The 18,979-nt window shown below is 42.9% G+C and overlaps 2 protein-coding genes across 5 annotated transcripts in view; one reads left to right on the top strand and one right to left on the bottom strand.

The window, feature by feature from the left end:
* VPS35L (VPS35 endosomal protein sorting factor like) overlaps positions 1-8,041 on the top strand; it is a 115,917-nt gene extending 107,876 nt beyond the window's left edge. For both annotated transcript variants that reach the window (XM_082714893.1, XM_082714894.1), the window contains 3 exons: positions 765-883; positions 6,895-7,041; positions 7,776-8,041. In XM_082714893.1, coding sequence (XP_082571019.1) covers positions 765-883; positions 6,895-7,041; positions 7,776-7,874 — 365 coding nt within the window. In that variant the 3' untranslated portion in view covers positions 7,875-8,041. The remainder of the gene's footprint in view (positions 1-764; positions 884-6,894; positions 7,042-7,775) is intronic.
* The window catches only part of KNOP1 (lysine rich nucleolar protein 1), a 45,862-nt gene that overhangs the window by 4,219 nt on the left and 22,664 nt on the right, over positions 1-18,979 (bottom strand). Inside the window, exons 4-5 of one of the 3 annotated variants that reach the window (XM_082714902.1) lie at positions 5,582-5,660; positions 898-1,920 (exon numbers count right to left, since the gene is read on the bottom strand). The exons of 1 other annotated variant lie outside the window; for it this stretch is intronic. In XM_082714902.1, coding sequence (XP_082571028.1) covers positions 1,853-1,920; positions 5,582-5,660 — 147 coding nt within the window. In that variant the 3' untranslated portion in view covers positions 898-1,852. Of the gene's footprint in view, positions 1-897; positions 1,921-5,581; positions 5,661-18,979 lie in introns of those variants that run through there. One more of the 3 variants, XM_082714903.1, reaches the window with a different exon arrangement.

The raw sequence follows: 18,979 nt of genomic DNA, 5'->3' as shown, positions 1-18,979 counted from the left end.
CGAGCCACCCGCCAGGCGTTCCTGTTGGATTATTTTCTTAAAGTAAATAGCTTAGAATTCTTTCCCCAAGTCAAAGATACAGACTTTTTGTACTAAGGCTTTTTTTTTTTTTACATTTTTTAAGGATTTGTAACATACACATAGTAGTAAAATAAAGTTTGCCATTTTAACTATTTTTAAAAAGTTCATTCAGCTTCAAGTATATTCACAGTGTTGGGCAGACATCACAACTACCCATTTCCAGAGTTTTTTTCATCATCCCAACAACCTGTACCCAGTAGACAGTAACTTCCCATTCCCTCTCCCCCTCCCCCAGCCTGCGGTGACTCCACTCTGCCTCCTACAAATCTGCCTCTTCTAGGGCCCTGTAGAAAAGGAACCATGCAATATTTGTCCTTTTGTGCCCGGCATATTTCACCTACATAAAGCTTTCAAGATTCATTCACGTTTTAACACTTAACAGAATTTCATTCCTTTTTTTTTTTTTTAAGAATTTTTATTTATTTATTTGAGAGAGAGAAAGCACGCACAAGCAGGCAGAGTAACAGGCAGATGGAAAGGGAGGAGCAGGCTCCCCACTGAGCAAGGAGCCAGCGGTGGGGCCCGATCCCAGGACCCTGGGAACACAACCCAAGCCAAAAGCAGCCAATTACTTAACCAACAGAGCCATCCAGGCGTCCCACTGAATTCCTTTTTATGATTGCATGATATTCCTCTGTATGGCTAGACCGTATTTTGCTCACTGCTCTGGTCTGTTCCATCAGTTGACTCCAACGACAGCCTGTATGGGGGAGACTCCAAGTTTCTGGCCGAAAACAACAAGCTGTGTGAGACGGTGATGGCTCAGATCCTGGAGCATCTGAAAACCTTGGCCAAAGATGAGGTAGGTGCCCTTGGCCTGCCCCCTGCTGCCGCTCGCTCTGATCGCATGCGTTTCCAGGGGGTGTAGGACATGGGTCCATTCTGGACAGGAAACTGGTTCATGTGCGCGTCGTGTTTCTGTGCGGACTGATCACTGAGCGCTCCATCCAGGGCTTTCCCTGTACTGTGTGGTCACTCTCTGAAATGCTCTGTGCAGTTCTGTTGCTTGCCTCTCCCAGCAGAATGTAAGTTCCATGGAGGGCTAGGATCTTGCAACCTGAGTCTCAGGAACCTCCCTGTGTCTGGGGCCCATGTACCCTCACCCCAGCATCCCTCCACCTTGAACAGAGGCTGGCATACAGCAGGGGCTTCGTCGGTACATGCTGAATATATGGCCTGTGCTTTGCACACATCGGTGTTTTTTTCATGCCCACGACCTCTCTGAAGTGCAAGTATGGTGTCTATTCTTATTGGACAGAAAAGGAAACTGAGGCTCAGAGCAGCTTCTCCACAGCCCTGGGTTTCCTCTGGTTCTGCTTACCTTGTGAGAAGTGGCGTATGGTTCCTGTCCCACCACAGTGGAGGTTGTTTCTCCAGCCTTCGTTATGGGAGTGTAGAGTTGAGGACTCTGCATTTATCATTTCACTTAATTCTCCTGACAGACCAGTGAGGTGGGAACAGCTGTCCCTTTACACTGTCCTAGAGTGGGAGCTGTGAGATATGGCTGAGGCAGTCTTCTAGAACCCGTGTTACCCACGAATTACACAGATATGCCCGATGTTGCATCTTGTATGTTTTCAGAGCAATTTTTCCATACTCTCCATGTAGTTAGACAATAGGTAATTTTCATTTCCATGTAGTGCACTCTGCACACCTACCTGGTTCTCCTCCCCACCTATGCCAACCGCCGCTTCCTTTTTTTGCAGCTGCAGCACAACATGTGGGTGACAGATGGATCCCAGAGGCCCGGTCTCAGGCTTGGCCAAGACAGTTAGTTGTTCAGACCTAGGCCCATCTCTGGCAGTGTGTTCAGGTTGATTGCTGTTGTGGAGTCGGGGCCTGTGGGAAGGGGGTGGAGGTTGGCAGTGCCTTAGGAGTCAAAGCTGGTGCCTGACTTCTCTCTCTGCATTCTTTCTGTGGGTCACCTGATGCCTAAATTTGTTTCTGCCTCCATGTGCTCCCCTGGGTCTTGGTCTTCACTACTCCAGACTGTCTGCTTGAAGCTCCGAGAATTTTGATTTTTTTTTTTTTATTCCCACTTGGCAAGAGACAACCTGATAGCTCAGTCCAGATTCACCCTGGCAGGCCCTGTTCTCTCCTGCTGTCCTGCTCCTCCATTCCCTTTCCCCAACCTGAGGCAGATTTTGAACTGCCTATTTCCCAGTAGCTTTCCAGCCTTCCCCTTCCCAAGGCTCTTCCCAGGTTTTTGCTCTTATAGCCCCCTCCATCAAACCCTTTGAAGACAAAATAAGATCCCACTGGATTTTAAGTTTAATTCATACTCATTTCTGGGGCTATATGAGATGCCACCACTGTCCTTAGTCTTTCCCCAGCAGAAAACCCCAAGAATATTGTATGGCTGTGGGCATACAAATGTATGACGTACATGCGTGTTCTGGATTCCCATTATCCCTAGGATAGTCAAGCAGATGCTGGAGCGAGTTGTATTTTTTCTAGACTCCATCCTCCAGTGGCCCCTGCCAAGTTCAGGCCAGCCTTATGGTTAGCAATAGGTCCCATGTGCATCACAGCGCACTGTCTGAGGGGAGTGTGTGTTGGCGTGTCCCACCAGCCTAGGGACTTTTCTGGATGCAGGGCTGCAGGACTCTGGGGAAATTAACACATGAAGGGCATCTGGCTGTCAGGGGAAAGGGCAGAATCAGAACCCCAATTTCTCCAGGGAAACTGGTAATCAAACCAGTAACTATCAGAAGAGGCAATTCTCCACCAACTAAAGGGCCTTTTTCAAACATGAGCAAACTCTTAGGGCTAAAAACTATTCTTTTTTTGTCTCTGAGTATTGGTAGCTTTCAGGGGCGAGCTCTTTCTACCTCTCAGGTAGAAATGGGGTCCTTTACCTTCAGCTCCTCTGCCCTGAAAAGTTCTTCTTAGGCACCTTTTCCTGATTTTTAAAACCATGGTTCTGGCACCAGGTTTTTGCCCAGGGACCTCTTAGAGCAGTACTGTTTAACAGGTAACACCCAAGAAAAATTTGGCACATGGCTTGAAAATACATTTCTTCACCCTGACCTGATTTAGAAGGCTAGGTTTAATCAGAGGTGGCCACCTACAGCATAAAGGACCATGACCTAGAACAACCCCCAAGCTCACAATAAAAATCAAGCTGAAAACTATATATAGTTGTTGTGTCCCACTACTGGGACACAGTCTCCCCTTACCCCGCTGCCATGCAGTTTCAGTTACCGGGGCCAACTACTGTCCAAAAGCAGATTCTACCCCCGACTCCTGACGTCTAATCAGGTCAAGAGCAGCCTAACAAGACATCACAGTGCCTGTGTCATTCCCTTATCTCATGAAGCAGTAATTGTAAGAATGAGTACAGTACAGTATTTTGAGAAACCACATTAACATAACTTTGATTACAGTATATAATTCCCTTTTGTTAATTTCTTACTGTCCCTAATCTATAAACTGTCAGAGGTATGTATATAGGAAAAAACAGTACCATAGAAGGTTCAGAACTGTCTGTGGTTTCTGGTGTTTACTGGGGGTCTTGGAACGTATTTTTGCAGTTGTGGGGGTGGGGACAGTGCTGGGTTTGTATTTAACCATTATGCCTCTTTCTCTTGGAGGAGGGGGTATTGATTGTAATAATGACTCTGAAACAGGATTCTGAAAAAAAAAACCAGCGAAGTTGGAATTCTTCCAAAGAACATTTCAACTCCCATAAATACCAGGGACATTCATTGAAAATGTCCTTCCATATATGCACATTTATTAGAAAAATATGGGTGGACCGAGCTAAAACGGAACAACCATCCTTCATTTTTTTTTTTTTTTTTTTTTTTTTAAACGTAAGAGCTAAAGTATTTTTTTTTAAAGACTTTATTTATTTATTTGACAGAGAGAAATCAGAAGTAGGCAGAGAGCCAGGCAGAGAGAAAGGGGGAAGCAGGCTTCCGTTGAGTGGAGAGCCCAATGTGGGGCTCGATCCCAAGACCCTGAGATCATGACCTGAGCCGAAGACAGAGGCTTAAACCACTGAGCCACCCAGGTGCCCCCAACCATCCTTCATTTTAACAGTGCGGTGTGGAAGTCCGCATAGGCAAGCAGGTCGCGGCAGGGGCCCTGCACACAGGATCATCCAGTCTGGGAACTGGGAAGCAGGGGTCAGATTTCTCTACCAGGTGGAGAGCAAAGTTTCGTGCTGTTGAAAACCCCCGAGTGCTGATGCCCATCTGGAGTAGGTCATTTCTTAGTGCTGGATGGAAGCAACCCTGCTTCCAAAGTTTTCTTCAAATCTCTAAGAAGGGGCTTGCCAGTTTACTCAGAGCTTGATGAAGTTGTTGGTTTAGGTGGGGTGAAGCTGGGAATTATGCCAGACCCAGGGAGCTTCCTGGAAATGACAGTTCTCATAGGAAAAGAATGAAAGCTTATTTTTATTTAAAACCTCTGAGGAAGAGGAGGAGGGGGCTCAAGGCCCTGATTCCGTTTTCATAATGTGTTCATGGTTTGGGGGTCTTGGCATGTCAGCTTGCAGGACTTCTATCCCTCAGGTCGGTCTCTCATGGCTTCACTTTTAATGGGCTGTGCATTTGAAACACATGTGGATGGGGGTTTTGGGGGTAAAATGGTGAGAAGATACAGAATAGAGAAATAGCTAGTTGTTAGATACTATCTCCCTTGTCTTTTAAAAAAAAATCTCTCCTACTTCAATGAAATGTAGTTAAAGGACCTCTCTCAGGGGGAAACTCTTTTAGTTGTATTTGAAATAGAATTTGTTTTAGTTTTGTCCTGTAGATAGAAGCAGAACGTACCCTCCTGTTGTCCTAGCCATCAGATGGGGGCCGGCTTAAAAGGCAGGCAGCAGCCTGGACTGGAGCCCACAGAATGCTGGTCTCGGCCCAGGTTCCTGGTTGGGTAGAATTGCATTGTCTGATCAAAGGACCCCAAGCAGGCATGTGGCAGCCACTTAGTGAGTCTGTGCCTAGAACATGCTGCTTTTCTCCTGTGGCCCGCAGGCTTGGGCAGTGCACAGCATGACCCCACTCCTTGATGGTCATTTTCAGTCAGTTCTGCTACTTCTGGGACTGTCACCAGGTCCACACCGTGGCCAAGGCTCACCTGGTCCTCCAGTGGAGGTCTCTTATTGCCAATCAGCCCCATGCCCAACTGTCCTTAAAGCTGCGCCTCAACAGGATTTTTTCCTCCACAGAGAGATTGTAAATTCTCACTTGGCTGAGGATGGCAGCAGGGATTAAGTTGGTTCAGCAGTTAGCAGGGTCTAGCTCCCGTGACGGTTTGTGGAATGATGGATGGACAGACCGATGGTTAGAAGGTTGGTTTTGTCTACCTTGAGTAGTTGAAAAAGCAACGCTTAGTCTCTTCAGAATGTGGATTCCTAATGTGATGCTAACACCGGGTCTATGGGAATATTTATGAAGCTGGAGTGGGACATGGGAGGGTGTGGGCACAGGCTTTGGAGCAGGACGACTGGAGTTCAAATCCCTGCTTTGTACTTAATGTGCTTTCTACTTACTAGCTGTGGTCCATGAGCAAGTCCCCCAAAGCCTTCCGAGCTTTGAGTGTATCTGCAAAATGGGGATTCCTCTTGCAGCCTTGAGGGGAAAAAAATAAAATAAAATAAAAAATAAAAAGCCACAAACTCAACAGCTTAAAACATTGATTTATTATAGCAGTTTGGGGGGTTGGCACTGGCAAAGTTTCACAAGGTCAAAATCAAGGCATTGACTGGCTTCTTTGGGGTGTTGGCAAATTTGAGTTGTATGCAGTTGTAGCACTAAGGTCCCGTTTCCCTGCTGTTGGCTAGAGGTTGTTCTCAGCTTCGAGAAATTGGCTGCGGTTCCTGGCTTTTGGCCCCCTTCCTCCATTTGAAAGCCACCAATGGTGGTTCATATCCTCATGCTTCAAATCTCTCTGATCTCACCCTTTCTGCCTCCTCTTCTGCTATGGGTCTTTCAGAAATTTCTCTGCCTTTTAGGGCTCACAGGATTAGACTGGGCCCACCCAGATAGTCCAGGATTCTCTAAGGTCTGTAACTGGTTCCATCCGCGCAGTCCCCTCACCTCAGCACCCTGTGTAATGCTTGACTAAGGAGATCCTTATTCAAGGGATCCTTGGGAGACAGTGGCTACATGCGCATAGCTGGTAAGAGATGTGCTTCCTACAAAGATCTGCTGTGTAGATTAAATTAGATGAGCTGTGTAAAGCACAGAGCAGAATACCTGGCCCACTTTAAGGGCTCCTTTCTCAACTGCTTTGCTGGACTCACCGATGTTCTGTGTTGTGAGCCAAGGGCATCTAGCAGGTGCGCAGGTCAGCAGCTGTCCAGGGCCCTCATGGACATGCGACAGAATCTGGCTTGCTGGTTAGGCCCACATGTTCACTTGGCCTTCCCACGTGCCTGCTTACTTCTCAGACCTTGCTTCCTTTCTCCAAGGCCTCTTGCTGAATTCAGGTTTGGTCTTTTTTGGTTAGGCTTTCCTTGTTTGGGTACCTCTAGAGGCAAGATTTCATTATTATAGAATAGTTCTTATGAAAGCTGGGCCTGGGCCATTTATGGGGAGCGGTCATGGGTCTTTATTTCTGCCCTGGATGGTGACCATAACTTTGGGTAGCTCGAGGATACATCCGAAGGACATTTGATTGTAGCCTTTCATCTCATTCCTCACCTACCCTCTGAGCTGGCATTGCCTTACTGTCCTACAGATGAAGGTGGGGCTTGGGAGGTTCAGCAGCTTGCCCTCCAGACGATCCACGGTAGAGCCACCATCAACGCTGCGCCCAGCCTGAGCCCCACTGCCGGAGGGTAATCTCTCTTTTCTATTTCAGGCTCTGAAGCGCCAAAGCTCGCTGGGGCTTTCCTTCTTTAACAGCATCTTGGCCCACGGGGACCTGCGCAACAACAGACTCAACCAGCTCTCTGTCAACCTGTGGCACCTGGCCCAGAGGCACGGGTGTGCGGATACCAGGACCATGGTGAGGCACTGGGAGGGCATGGGGGTCCTGGTGAATGATGTAAACCCACTGGCCAGAGCACAGCTTGGCCTCAACAAATCCTAGTCTCCCCTTTTTATTCCCTCTGATAAAATACACATATATAAAAATATCTGCTATTCCTGGTCACACCAAGATCTGACTTTATAAGCAAATTATAATCTAAGAAGTTGTACTTAGAGACTTTGCTTTCTTTCATTTTTTAAAAAAGAATTTTACTTATTAAGGGAGCACTCAGTCCCATGGGTGGCTCAGTCAGTTAAGTGTTTGCCTTCGGCTCAGGTCATGATCTTAGAGTCCTGGGATGGAGCCCTACACTGGGCTCTCTGCTTAGCGGGGAGCCTGCTTCTCCCTCTTCCTTTGTCTGCTGCTCTGCCTACTTGTGCTCTCTGTCAAATAAATAAATAAAATCTTTTAAAAAAATTACAGAGAGCAAAGCAGCACAAGCTGGGGGAGTGGCAAAGGGAGAGGGAGAAGCAGGCTCCCTGCTGAGGGGGCTCGATCCCAGGACCCTGAGATCATGACTTGAGCTGAAGGCAGACCCTTAACTGACTAAGCCCCTCCGGCACCCCGTACTTTAAAGACTCTGTTGCTTTCTTCTTCTCCTTTATCCTTGAAGACTTGAGCTGGAAGAAAGCATGAGCTCACACAGTATGGTTGATTTGTGGGCTCACTGGTGAACCAGAAAGGATACTGATCATTCTTTTTCCTCCTAGGTGAAAACTCTGGAATACATCAAGAAGCGAAGCAAACAACCAGATATGGGTCATCTGACTGAACTGGCCCTCAGGCTCCCTCTGCAAACAAGGACCTGACTGGGGCTGTGAAGCTAAGTCCAGAAAGACCTGCTCTATCTTTTTTTTGTTTTTTGTTTTATTTTTACATATACGAATTGGTTTAAGCTTTGACCTCTACTCAGATTATTTTGACAGTGAAAAAGTAGGAATTGTCAGAGCATTAAAATCCAATCTTGTTCACAAAAGTAGCAGTGTCTTTGCACAATGGCCTTGAGATCGGCCTTTATCAAGAAACAGAAGAATGCAAGTAATGTCTGTCATGTGTGTATGTTGTTGTTGTTGCTGTTGTTTTTAAACTAGAAAAAACCTTGAAATGTGTCTACTTTTAAAGAGCCACTGTTACCTAATTTGAAGGCCTCAAGTCTGGAATTGAATGTTGTCTAAAACCCCATAGAAGACTGACAAAAGGTAGATGGTGCCATCAGCTTTCCTATCAAAAGCAGTTCTTGATAGGACTTGGAATCTACTGGTGGACACCTAGCCCTCGGCAACACACAAGACCAGGGGCAGCGGCTCAGGCGTATGTGGTGCCCCCTGGCCACACGGCAGTGGGCAAACACAAGCACCACTGGCAGGCAGCCCCACTGCACCCCCTGGAACCCCTGGGAAGATGGCAGAGTAAGGAGGTGCTGAACTCACCTTTCCCACGGACATGCCAATGATGCAGCTACACAACATGCAACTCACTGAGAACAATCCAAAGACAGTGCCATGGCTCTTACACAGCTGGGGACAAAAAGCTGCAGTGAGAGGGGTAGGAGGGGCAGAGATGAGGTCAAGAACCCCATCTCCGGCACAGTGAGCCATAAAGTGGGAGGGCTGTCACCCATAAGTGGCGAGGGTCAAGCCCCTCACTGGGTGGGGTATGTAGCACCAGGAAGATGAGCTCCCATGATGTTGAACTCTGGAAATCTGGGGGCTTAACTCAGGGAGAGCCAAAGGCTATAGAAAGCGGAGGGTGAATTTTTTTTTTTTTTAAAGATTTTATTTATTTATTTGACAGAGAGAGATCACAAGTAGGCAGAGAGGCAGGCAGAGAGAGAGAGGGGAAGCAGGATCCCCACTGAGCAGAGAGCCTGATGTGGGGCTCGATCCCAGGACCCTAGATCATGACCAGAGCTGAAGGCAGATGCTCTAACCCACTGAGCCACCCAGGCGCCCCTGAGGGTGTACTCTTAATCACTCTGAGACCCATCACCAAGGCAGCAGTTTGGAAAGTGCTGGGTTATACATGAAGGACATTTACTACTTTTAAGGCATGTGCTGGGATGGGCAAGTCTGTAGGAATTTTCTCTGGGAAGGGAAGAGTTAGTAGGTACCACTGCCTTGCCCTCGTGTAGCCCACCTTGTCCAATGCTGGCAGGTACCAGTTCTGACACTTTGCTAGAACCACTGGCACTGACAAGGCATTCCTCTTTGGACCCACCTTCTCAAAAGGCACAACTTATGCTTACCACAATGCTCATAGCGGTTGTGGCCAAATCTCCCTGCCGCTCACACAGCCCACAGAGGGACAGGCCTGGAGCACCTGGTTCTGGTGGCCTGGGAAGACAGCGCTTTTGGCCCCACAGGATGCCTTCTATAGAAGACCAGATGTAGCTGACCTACTAAATACAGAGTAGACAAAATGGAATGGGTTCCAAATAAAAGAAAACAAAATCTCAAAAAATGAGCCAGAGATAAGCAATCCACCTGATAAAGAATTCAAAGTAACAGTCATAAAGATGCTAGCTGAACTTGAATTCAATGAGAACTTTAACAGAAAATATAAAAAGGGACCAGTAAGAGCCAAATACAGTAACAAATGAAAAATACTATCCGTGTATCAACATCAAATTAGAGGGTGCAGAAAAATGAATCAGCAATCTGGAACACTGGCATTACAAGCATCCCAAGAGAGGAGAGAGAAAAAAACCAGAAAACTTAATTGAATAATAGCTGATAAATTCTACAATCTAGAAAAGGAAATAGACATAGTACCAGGAAGCACAGAAAGCCCCAAACAAGATGAATCCAAAGAGGTCCACACCAAGACACATGATAAAGCTGGCCCTTGAACGACACAAAAACACTTACATGTGAATACTTCTTTTATACAGAATAGTACTAGATTTTCTCTTGTGATTTCTTATTTTCTCCAACTTTAAGAATATATTATATAATACATATAACAGAAAATATGTGCCTAACAGCTGTTTAAGACTTCTAGTCAACAGCAGACTATTAGTAAACCTGGGGAGAGTCAAAAGTTACGTCGATTTTCAACTGCACAGGGGGATTGGTGCCTCTAACCCCTACATTGTTCAGGGGTCAACTGTACAATGTCAAAAATTAATGAAAAAAATTAATGAAAAATTAATGAAAACCTTAAAAGCAGTAGGAGAAAAGCAATAACATACCCATAAGGCTATCAGCTGATTTTTCAGCAAAAACTATGTGGGCCAGAAATGAATGGTGTCATCTATTCCAAGTGCTAGGAGGGTGGAAATAAACAACAAAAAACCCTACAGCCAAGAATACCTGTCAAGAGTATCATTCAGAATTGCTAGAGAAATAAAGTGTCCCGAATAAAAGTTAAGAGTTCATCACCACTAAACCAGCCTTACAAGAAATGATAAAAGGACTCCTTTAAGTGTAAAAGGACATACCTAGATGAAAATTATGAAAGAAAAAACTTCACAGATAAACATCCAGTAAAGTTAGTAAATCAATCATTTATAATAGTATGAAAGACAAAAGCAGTATCAATCTTATCTACCATAATTAGTTAATGGATACACAAGATAAAAAGATGTAAAGTATGACACCAAATACATAAAATGTGGAAGGGGAGGGCAGTAAAAATGCAGTGCTTTCAGAATATGTTCGAACTGAAGTGACCATTAAAATAGACTGCTAGACATTGTTATAAATGAACCTCATGGTAACCAAAAATCTTTAATAGACACACAAAATATCAAAGAATCCAAGCATAAGACTAAAAGTCACTAATAAAAGAGAGTAAGAGAACAGAAAAGAAAACAACCAGAAAACAATTAAAATGCAAGTATAGCTAACACTTGAACAGCAAAGGTCTGAACTACGTTTTTTTTTTAAATAAATACAATACTGTAAATGTCTTTTCTATTCCTTATGATTTTCTTACTTTAAGAATATAGTACATCTAACATACAAACTATGTCAGCCAACTGTTCATGTTACCAAGCGAGGCTCCTGACTTAATAGTTAAGTTTTGGGGCTCTCAAAAGTTACATGTGGATTTTCAACTGCAGGAAGATCAGTCAGTGTCCCTAACCACCACCTTATTCAAGGGCAAATGTATATTCCTATCAATACTTATTTTAAATGTAAATAGACTAAATGCTCCAATCCAAAGATATAGGGTTACTGAAAAAATGATAAATAAAAAGACATCCATATGATGCCTACAAGAGACTCACTTCAGGCCAGAAGATCTAGCAATCAAAAAATTAGAAAAACCACAAACACATAGACACTGAACAACATGGTACTAAACAACCAATGGGTTAATGAAGAAACCAAAAAGGCAATTAAAAAAATACCGAGACAAAGAATAATGGCAATACAGTGTTTCAAAATCTTTGGGACACAGAAAAAGCAATTCTAAGATGGAAATTTATAGCGATACAGGTATACCTCAAGAAACAAGAAAAATAACACAATCTAACCTTACAACTAAAGGAACTAGAAAAAGAACAAACAAGCCCAAAGTTAGCAGAAGGAATGAAATAATAAAGATCAGAGTGGAAATAAATGAAATAGAGACCAAAAACAAAAAACACGAACCCAACAACAAAAGACCAATGAATCCAAGAAGTGGTTCTTGAAAAAACTGACAAACCTTTAGCTGCACTAAAGAAAAAAGAGGACTTGGGACGCCTGGGTGGCTCAGTTGGTTGGACGACTGCCTTCGGCTCAGGTCATGATCCCGGAGTCCCGGGATCGAGTCCCGCATCGGGCTCCCAGCTCCATGGGGAGTCTGCTTAGCTCTCTGACCTTCTCCTTGCTCATGCTCTCTCTCACTGTTTCTCTCTCAAATAAATAAAATCTTTAAAAAAAAAAAAAAAAAAGAGGACTCAGATAAAATCAGACATGAAGGAGAAGTTACAATTGTAACTTCTTACAAAGAATTGTAAGAGACTACTGCAAAAAAACTATATGCCAACAAACTGGACAATCTAGAAGAAATGGACAAATTACTAGGCACATAAAATATTCCAAAACTGAATCAAGGACAGGAAATCTGGACAGAATGGTTACTAGTAATGAGATTGAATGAGTAACCCAAAACCTTGCAACACACAAAAGTCCAGGGCCTGATCACTTCACAGGTAAAGCCAAACATTTAAAAAGAGTTAAATTAAAGAGTTAAACACCTATCCTTTTCCATTACTGCAAAAAACTGAAGAGGAAAGAATGCTTCCAAATTCTATAAGGCCAGCATTACTCTGAAACCAAAACCAGATAAAGATACACACTACAAGGGGGAAAATGCTAATTATAAGCCAATGATATCCCTGATGAACACCAGTGCAAAACTCCTTAACAAAATATTTCCAAGCCAAATTCAATAAAAACATTTAAAGGATTACTCACCGAATTATTCCAGGGATGCAAGGATAGTTGAGTATCTGCAAATCAACCAATGTGATACACTACATTAACAAAATGAAGGATTAAAAATCATGATCATCTCATGAGATTTAAAAAAAAAAAAATTCTGACAAAATTCACCTATTCGTGATAACAACTCAACACAGGGGACGTGGAGGGAACATAATTCATCATAATTAAAGCCCAAACCCACAACTAACATCATACCCAATATCAAAAAGCTGAAGGCTTTTCCTCTAAGATCAGACACGGGACAAGAATGTTTGCTCTCCCATGTTTCTTCACATAGCACAGGGGTCTGAGCCAGAACAATCATGTAAGAAAAAGAAAAGGCATCCAAACTGGTAAAGTAGTAAAATTGTCACTATTAGCAGATGACAAGATTTGTGCAAGTCTGCTGGCAGTTTTAGATGATTACAGGTCCCCTCCCACAGCAGACGCGTAGAAATCTTGCTATATAGAAAACTCTAGGGGCGCCTGGGGGGCTCAGTGGGTTAAGCCTCTGCCTTCGGCTCAGGTCATGATCTCAGGGTCCTGGGATCGAGCCCCGCATTGGGCTCTCTGCTCAGCGGGGAGTCTGCTTCCCTCTCTCTCGCTCTTGTGATCTGTCAAATGGATAAAATCTTTAAAAAAAAAAAAAAAAACAAAACTCTAAAGACCAAAAACAACCCCCCCCCAAATCCCAAAACTCACCATAATAAATGAATTCAGTAGAAGTTGCAGGATACAAAATTAATACATCTGCTTCATTTTTATACGCCAATAATAAACTAGCAGGAGGAAAAAGTTTTAAAAACACTGTTTACAACCACATTAAAAAGGGTAAAACAGGACAAAGCAGACTCTCCACAGCTAAACGTAGACAAGAGACCACACTGAAGAGGGTAGGAAAAGTTGAGATGCAGCTGGGAGGTAAAATGACTACAGGACTATCCACGTGAGGGAGGGCTGCCACGGGCCTGGACAGGGTCAAGAAACAGACCCTCACCCCAGGCACCCCAGGCATGAGGAGCCCACCCAGGAAAGATGAATCCCCATAACATTTAGCTTTGAAAAGCAGAGGGGCATAATTTCACTAGTTTTTACAGTCAATGCAGCTTGACACCTGGAACTTTAAAAATCAGAGGGCTCAGCTCTGGGAGAGCCAGGACAATAGAAAACTGATTCTATCCTTAAGCAGACTGTACATGAAACAGCCCCATGGAGATAAAACATAGAAGTAGCAGTTTGAAAAATGCCTGGGGTGTCCAAGAGTGAGATTGATTTACTATTATTAGAGTATGTTCTGCAGAGGCAAGGCTCCTTGGGACACTTCTCCAAGGACAAAGGAGCTGGTGAGTGCCATTTCCCTGCCCTGTGCCAAGACAGACACCCACAGGAACCAGCAGAGCACACTTTCCAAGCTAGCTTGATGGCACTGCGCACCCCAACTCGCACTTCTGTGGATCTGCCCAATCCAACCCAGCAGTCTTGGCAGGAGCTGTAGGTGGCTGCAGGTCCCCTCCAAGAGCAACCTACAGCACAAACCCTGCTACAAGCAGGCGCCCCTGGATTCTATGGACTTGCTCCCTCCAATGCATCCTTGGCCAGAGCCCCAAAGCTCAGGCCTCAACACAAGGAAAGTGCCCGGTAGTTGAGTGCTACTGCATCTGTGGCAAACACTTGGTCTGACTCAACTCAAGCCCGAGGAGGCCCCAGATTGACCCACTAACACAGGGACCAAACCGTGCCCACAATAGGCAAAGGGCCACTGCAGACAGCTTAAGGCAAAAGCAGTTCAGCCACAGTAACAGGGCACTCAAAACACACACAGTAAACACCCCAGAAACAGCAGGTTCTGGCAAACAGGATACTGCATGGCACTACAGGACCTCTTCTTCGTAAGCCATCACTTTGACGAATAGGGGAGGCAGCTGACCTTCCTAACAGAAACAGACCCACAGAGTTAGACAAAATGAGGAGATAAAGGAATATCGCAAATGAAAGAACAAGACAAAATCGAAACAAGGGAGCTAAACAGAATAGAGACAAATAATATATATGTCTGATAAAAAATTTAAAGTAATAGTCATAAAGATACCCACTGGACTGCAGAAAAGAGTGGAGGACCTCAGATCCTTTGACAAAGAGACAGAAAACATAAGAACCAATCAGAGATGACTCAATAAATGAAATTCATACTATACTAGATGGAATAAATAGTAGATTAGAGGAAGCAGAAGAATGATCAATGACTAGAGGACAGAGTAATAGAAAGCAATCAAACAGGAAGGAGGAAAAAAATGAAAACGGATTTAGGGAACTCAGCAATACTATCAGCATAACAACAATTTGCATTATAGGGATCCCAGAAGGAGAAGAAAGAGAAAAGGGGGCAGAAAGTTTAAAAAATAATAGCTTAGAAGTTCCCAAATCTGGCTAAGGAAACAGAAATCCAGATCTGAGCACAGAGCCCCCATCAAAATCAACCCAAGGAGGTCCACTCCAAGACACATTCTTAGTAATTAAAATGGCAAACAGCAATAATAGAGAATTTTAAAAGCTACAAGGGAAAACCGTTACATACAAGTGAAACCCTGTAAGGCAATCAGGTGATTTTTCAGCAGAAATGTTTGCAGGCCAGAAGGGAGTGGCACAATATATTCAAAGTGCTGAAAGGAAAAAAACCTGCCACTAAGAATATCCAATCCAACAAGGGTATCATTCAGAATAAGAGAGAAAGTGTTTCCCAGACAAATAAAAGTTAAATTCATGACCACGAAACCAGCTGTACAAGAATGTTAAAGGGGACTCTGAGTAGAAAGGAAAGACTATAAAGAGAAGGAAGAAAAGCAGAAAGCACAATAGTAGGAAAATTAAGTATATCTATAAAAATCAGTCAAGGATTTCACAAAATAAAAGGATGTAAAGTATGACACCATATACTTTAAATGGGGGGGGGGGGTAAAGAACAGATTCAAATTTAAGGGACCATCAACTTAATATAAACTGATGTATACATGTTATTTACAAACCTAATGGTAACCACAAATCAAAAATCAGTAACAGACATGCAAAAAGAAAGAAAGGAGTTCAAGTATACCACTGAAGAAAGCCAGCAAACAGTGAGAAAAGAGAGCAAAAGGAACAGAACTACTTAACAACCATAAAACAAGCAACAAAATGGCAATACATACATACCTATCAGTAATTACTTTGAATGTAAGCAGCCCAACTGTCCATCAATAGATGAATGGATAAAGAATATGTGACACTTACACACTTGAATATTACTCAGCCATAAAAAGAAAATCTTGCCATTTGCAACACGGATCTAGAGAGTGTAAGTGAAAAAAGTCCGAGAAAGACAAATACCATATGAATTTAAGAAAACAAATGAACAAAGAAAAAAGAGAACCCAAAAAACAGACTTTTTAAAAAAGATTTTATTTATTTATTTGACAGGCAGAGATCACAAGTAGGCAGAGAGGCAGGCAGAGAGAGAGGAGGAAGCAGGCTCCCTGCCGAGCAGAGAGCCCAATGCGGGGCTCGATCCCAGGACTCTGGGATCATGACCTGAGCTAAAGGCAGAGGCTTTAACCCACTGAGCCACCCAAGCGCCCAAAAAATGGACTCTTAACTAAGAGAACTGATGGTTACCAGAGGGCAGATGGGTAGGGTGGGTGAGGGGTGGGTAAAAATAGATGAAGACTGCTTATTATGATGAGCAGTCAGTAATGTACAGAATTAGTGAATCACTGTATTACGCACCTGAACTAGTATTACACCACATATTAACTACAGTGGAATACATACATACCTAAGAATAAATTTAACCAAGGCGGTGAAAGAACTATACTGAAAATTGTAAGACACTGATGAAAGAAACTGAAGGTCACATAAATAAATGGAAAGATATACCATGCTCATGGACTGGAAGAGTACTGTTAAAAATGTCCATACTACCCAAAGCAATCTACAGGTTCAGTGTAATCCCTATTAAAATACTTACGGCATTTTCCACAGAACTGGACAAACAATCCTAAAATTTGTATGGAACCACGAAAGGCCCTGAATACCAAAGCAATCTTAGGACAGGAAAAACAAAGCTGGAGGTTGCACAATTCCAGATTTCAAACTACACTACAAAGCAATAGTAATCAAAACAGAACAGTACTGGCACAAAGACACATAGATCAACAGAAGAGAACAGAGAGCCCAGAAATAAACCCACAGTTATATGGTTAATTACCCTATGACAACAGATCCAAGGATCTAACAATAGGGAGATAGACAGTCTCCTCAATAAGTGGTGCTGGGGAAAATGGACAGGTTCATCAAAAGAATGAAACTGTACCACTTTCTTACACCACATACAAAAATATATTCAGGGCATCTGGGTGGCTCAGTTGGTTATGCAACTGCCTTCAGCTCAGGTCATGATCCTGGAGTCCCGGGATTGAGCCCCACACTGGGACTGCTCAGCGGGGAGTCTACTTCTCCCTCTGACCTCTCCCCTCTCATGCTCTCTCTCTCTCTCTAACAAATAAAGTAAAAGAAATCTTTAAAGATTTGATTTATTTATTTATTTGTCAGAGAGTGAGCACACACGCAGGCAGAGTGGCAGGCAGAGGCAGAGAGAGAAGCAGGCTCCCCACTGAGCAAGGAGCCTGATGCAGGACTCGATCCCAACACCTTGAGATCATGACCTGACCTGATGCCACCCAGTCCCAAAAGTAAAATAAATGTTAAAAACAAAAAATTCAAAATGGATTCAAGGCTTAAATGTAAGACCTGAAACCATAAAAAACTCCTGGAAGAAAACCTAGGCAGTAAATGCTTAGACAATGGTCTTAACATATTTTTCTGGATCTATCTCCTCAGGCAAGGGCAACATGAGCAAAACTAAATAACTGGACTATTAAAAAGCTTTTGCACAGCAAAGGAAATTATCAATGAAACAAAAAAGCAGACTACTAAAAGGGAAAAGATATATATAAATATTTGATAAGGAGTTAATACCCAAAACATATAAAAAATGCAAAAATCTCATACAACTAAACACCAAAATCTCTCAAATAATTCAACTGAAAATGGGCAGAGGACCTGAGCAGGCATTTTTTCCAAAGACATATAGATGACCAAAAGATGAAAAGATGCTCGACATCACTCATCACCAGGGAAATGCAAATGATAATTACAGTGAGACATCACCTCACACCTGTCAGACTGACTATAATCAAAAAGACAAGAAATAACAAGTGTTGTGGAGGGTGTGGAGAAAGGGGAAGCTCCATGCACTGTTGGTGGGAATGTAAACTGGTGCAGCTACTGTAGAAAACAGTGCAGAGGTTCCTCAAGAAATTAGAAATACCATACGATCCACTTCTGGGTGTTTACCCGAAAGAAACCAAAAACAACGTTATGTTTAGCATTATTTACAATGATAGCCAAGATAAAGATACATTCTACATGTCCACTGATAATATGGTGTGGGGACACACACAACACACAGGAATATTACTCAGCCATAAAAAAGAACAAAATCTTGCCTTTTCCAACTACATGGATACACTACAAGCTTATGGTACGTGAAGTAAGTTGGAAAAAGACAAATACCATATAATTTCATATAATTTGATTGTAAAGAAACAAATGAACAAACAAAAACAAACAGACTCAAAAATCAGAGAAGATACTGGTGGTTGCCAGAGGGCAGGGAGGTGGGAAGAAGAGGGAAATAGGCAAAGGGGATTAAGAGAAACAAACGTCCAGTTATAAAATAAGTAAATCACAGGGATATAAGTAAGCAGAGGAAATACAATCAGTAATATTTTAATAACTTTGTACAGTGAAAGATGGTAATTATACTTTCTGTGGTAGGCATTTTTTAATGCATATAAAACATCAAATGACTATGTTGTACACATAAAACTAATAATATGTATGCCAAATACTATTAAAAATAAATTTTAAAAACACACAGTGGTGGATTAGAGAAAGTGAGGTCAAATCTGCAACTCCCTCTGTGGCTTCAGTGGGAAGTATTCTATAACTGAATAAACCTCCCAAAGGAATGTTTATGTTCATGACTGTTCATTTAATTACTTCTGACTCTCTTCATCCAGAAGAGAACTTGTCTAAACATACTGTTCTGTTCGCTCTGCAGCCATAATTCTAAACTGCATGTGATTCTTTTTTTTTTTTTACCACCAGATTTTTGGAATCTGGAATCTGATTCTTGTATTACTGCTGATGAGCTTCCACTGACATTTTATTTTCAATCAGTAAAAGCATTAATATTGATTGGTGGTGATTCACAGCCTGGAAGTCTGCGCTCAGGAAAATGCACCCATTTAATCCAAGTTGTGGATTTGGAAGGTATAAAATGGACATATCCTCTCTACCCTGTGAAATATAGGATCATAGTTCACACAATATCAGTAAAAGCGGCTAAAATAATTTTAAAAATAAATTTATATTAAACTCCTATTTTTACTGAACAGTTT

Source organism: Mustela nivalis (genome assembly GCF_964662115.1).
Source record: "Mustela nivalis genome assembly, chromosome: 19".
In the NCBI taxonomy this organism is placed as follows: Eukaryota; Metazoa; Chordata; class Mammalia; order Carnivora; family Mustelidae; genus Mustela; species Mustela nivalis.
The sequence above is the reverse complement of the archived record's forward strand: the minus strand, read 5'-3'. Positions and strand labels throughout refer to the sequence as shown.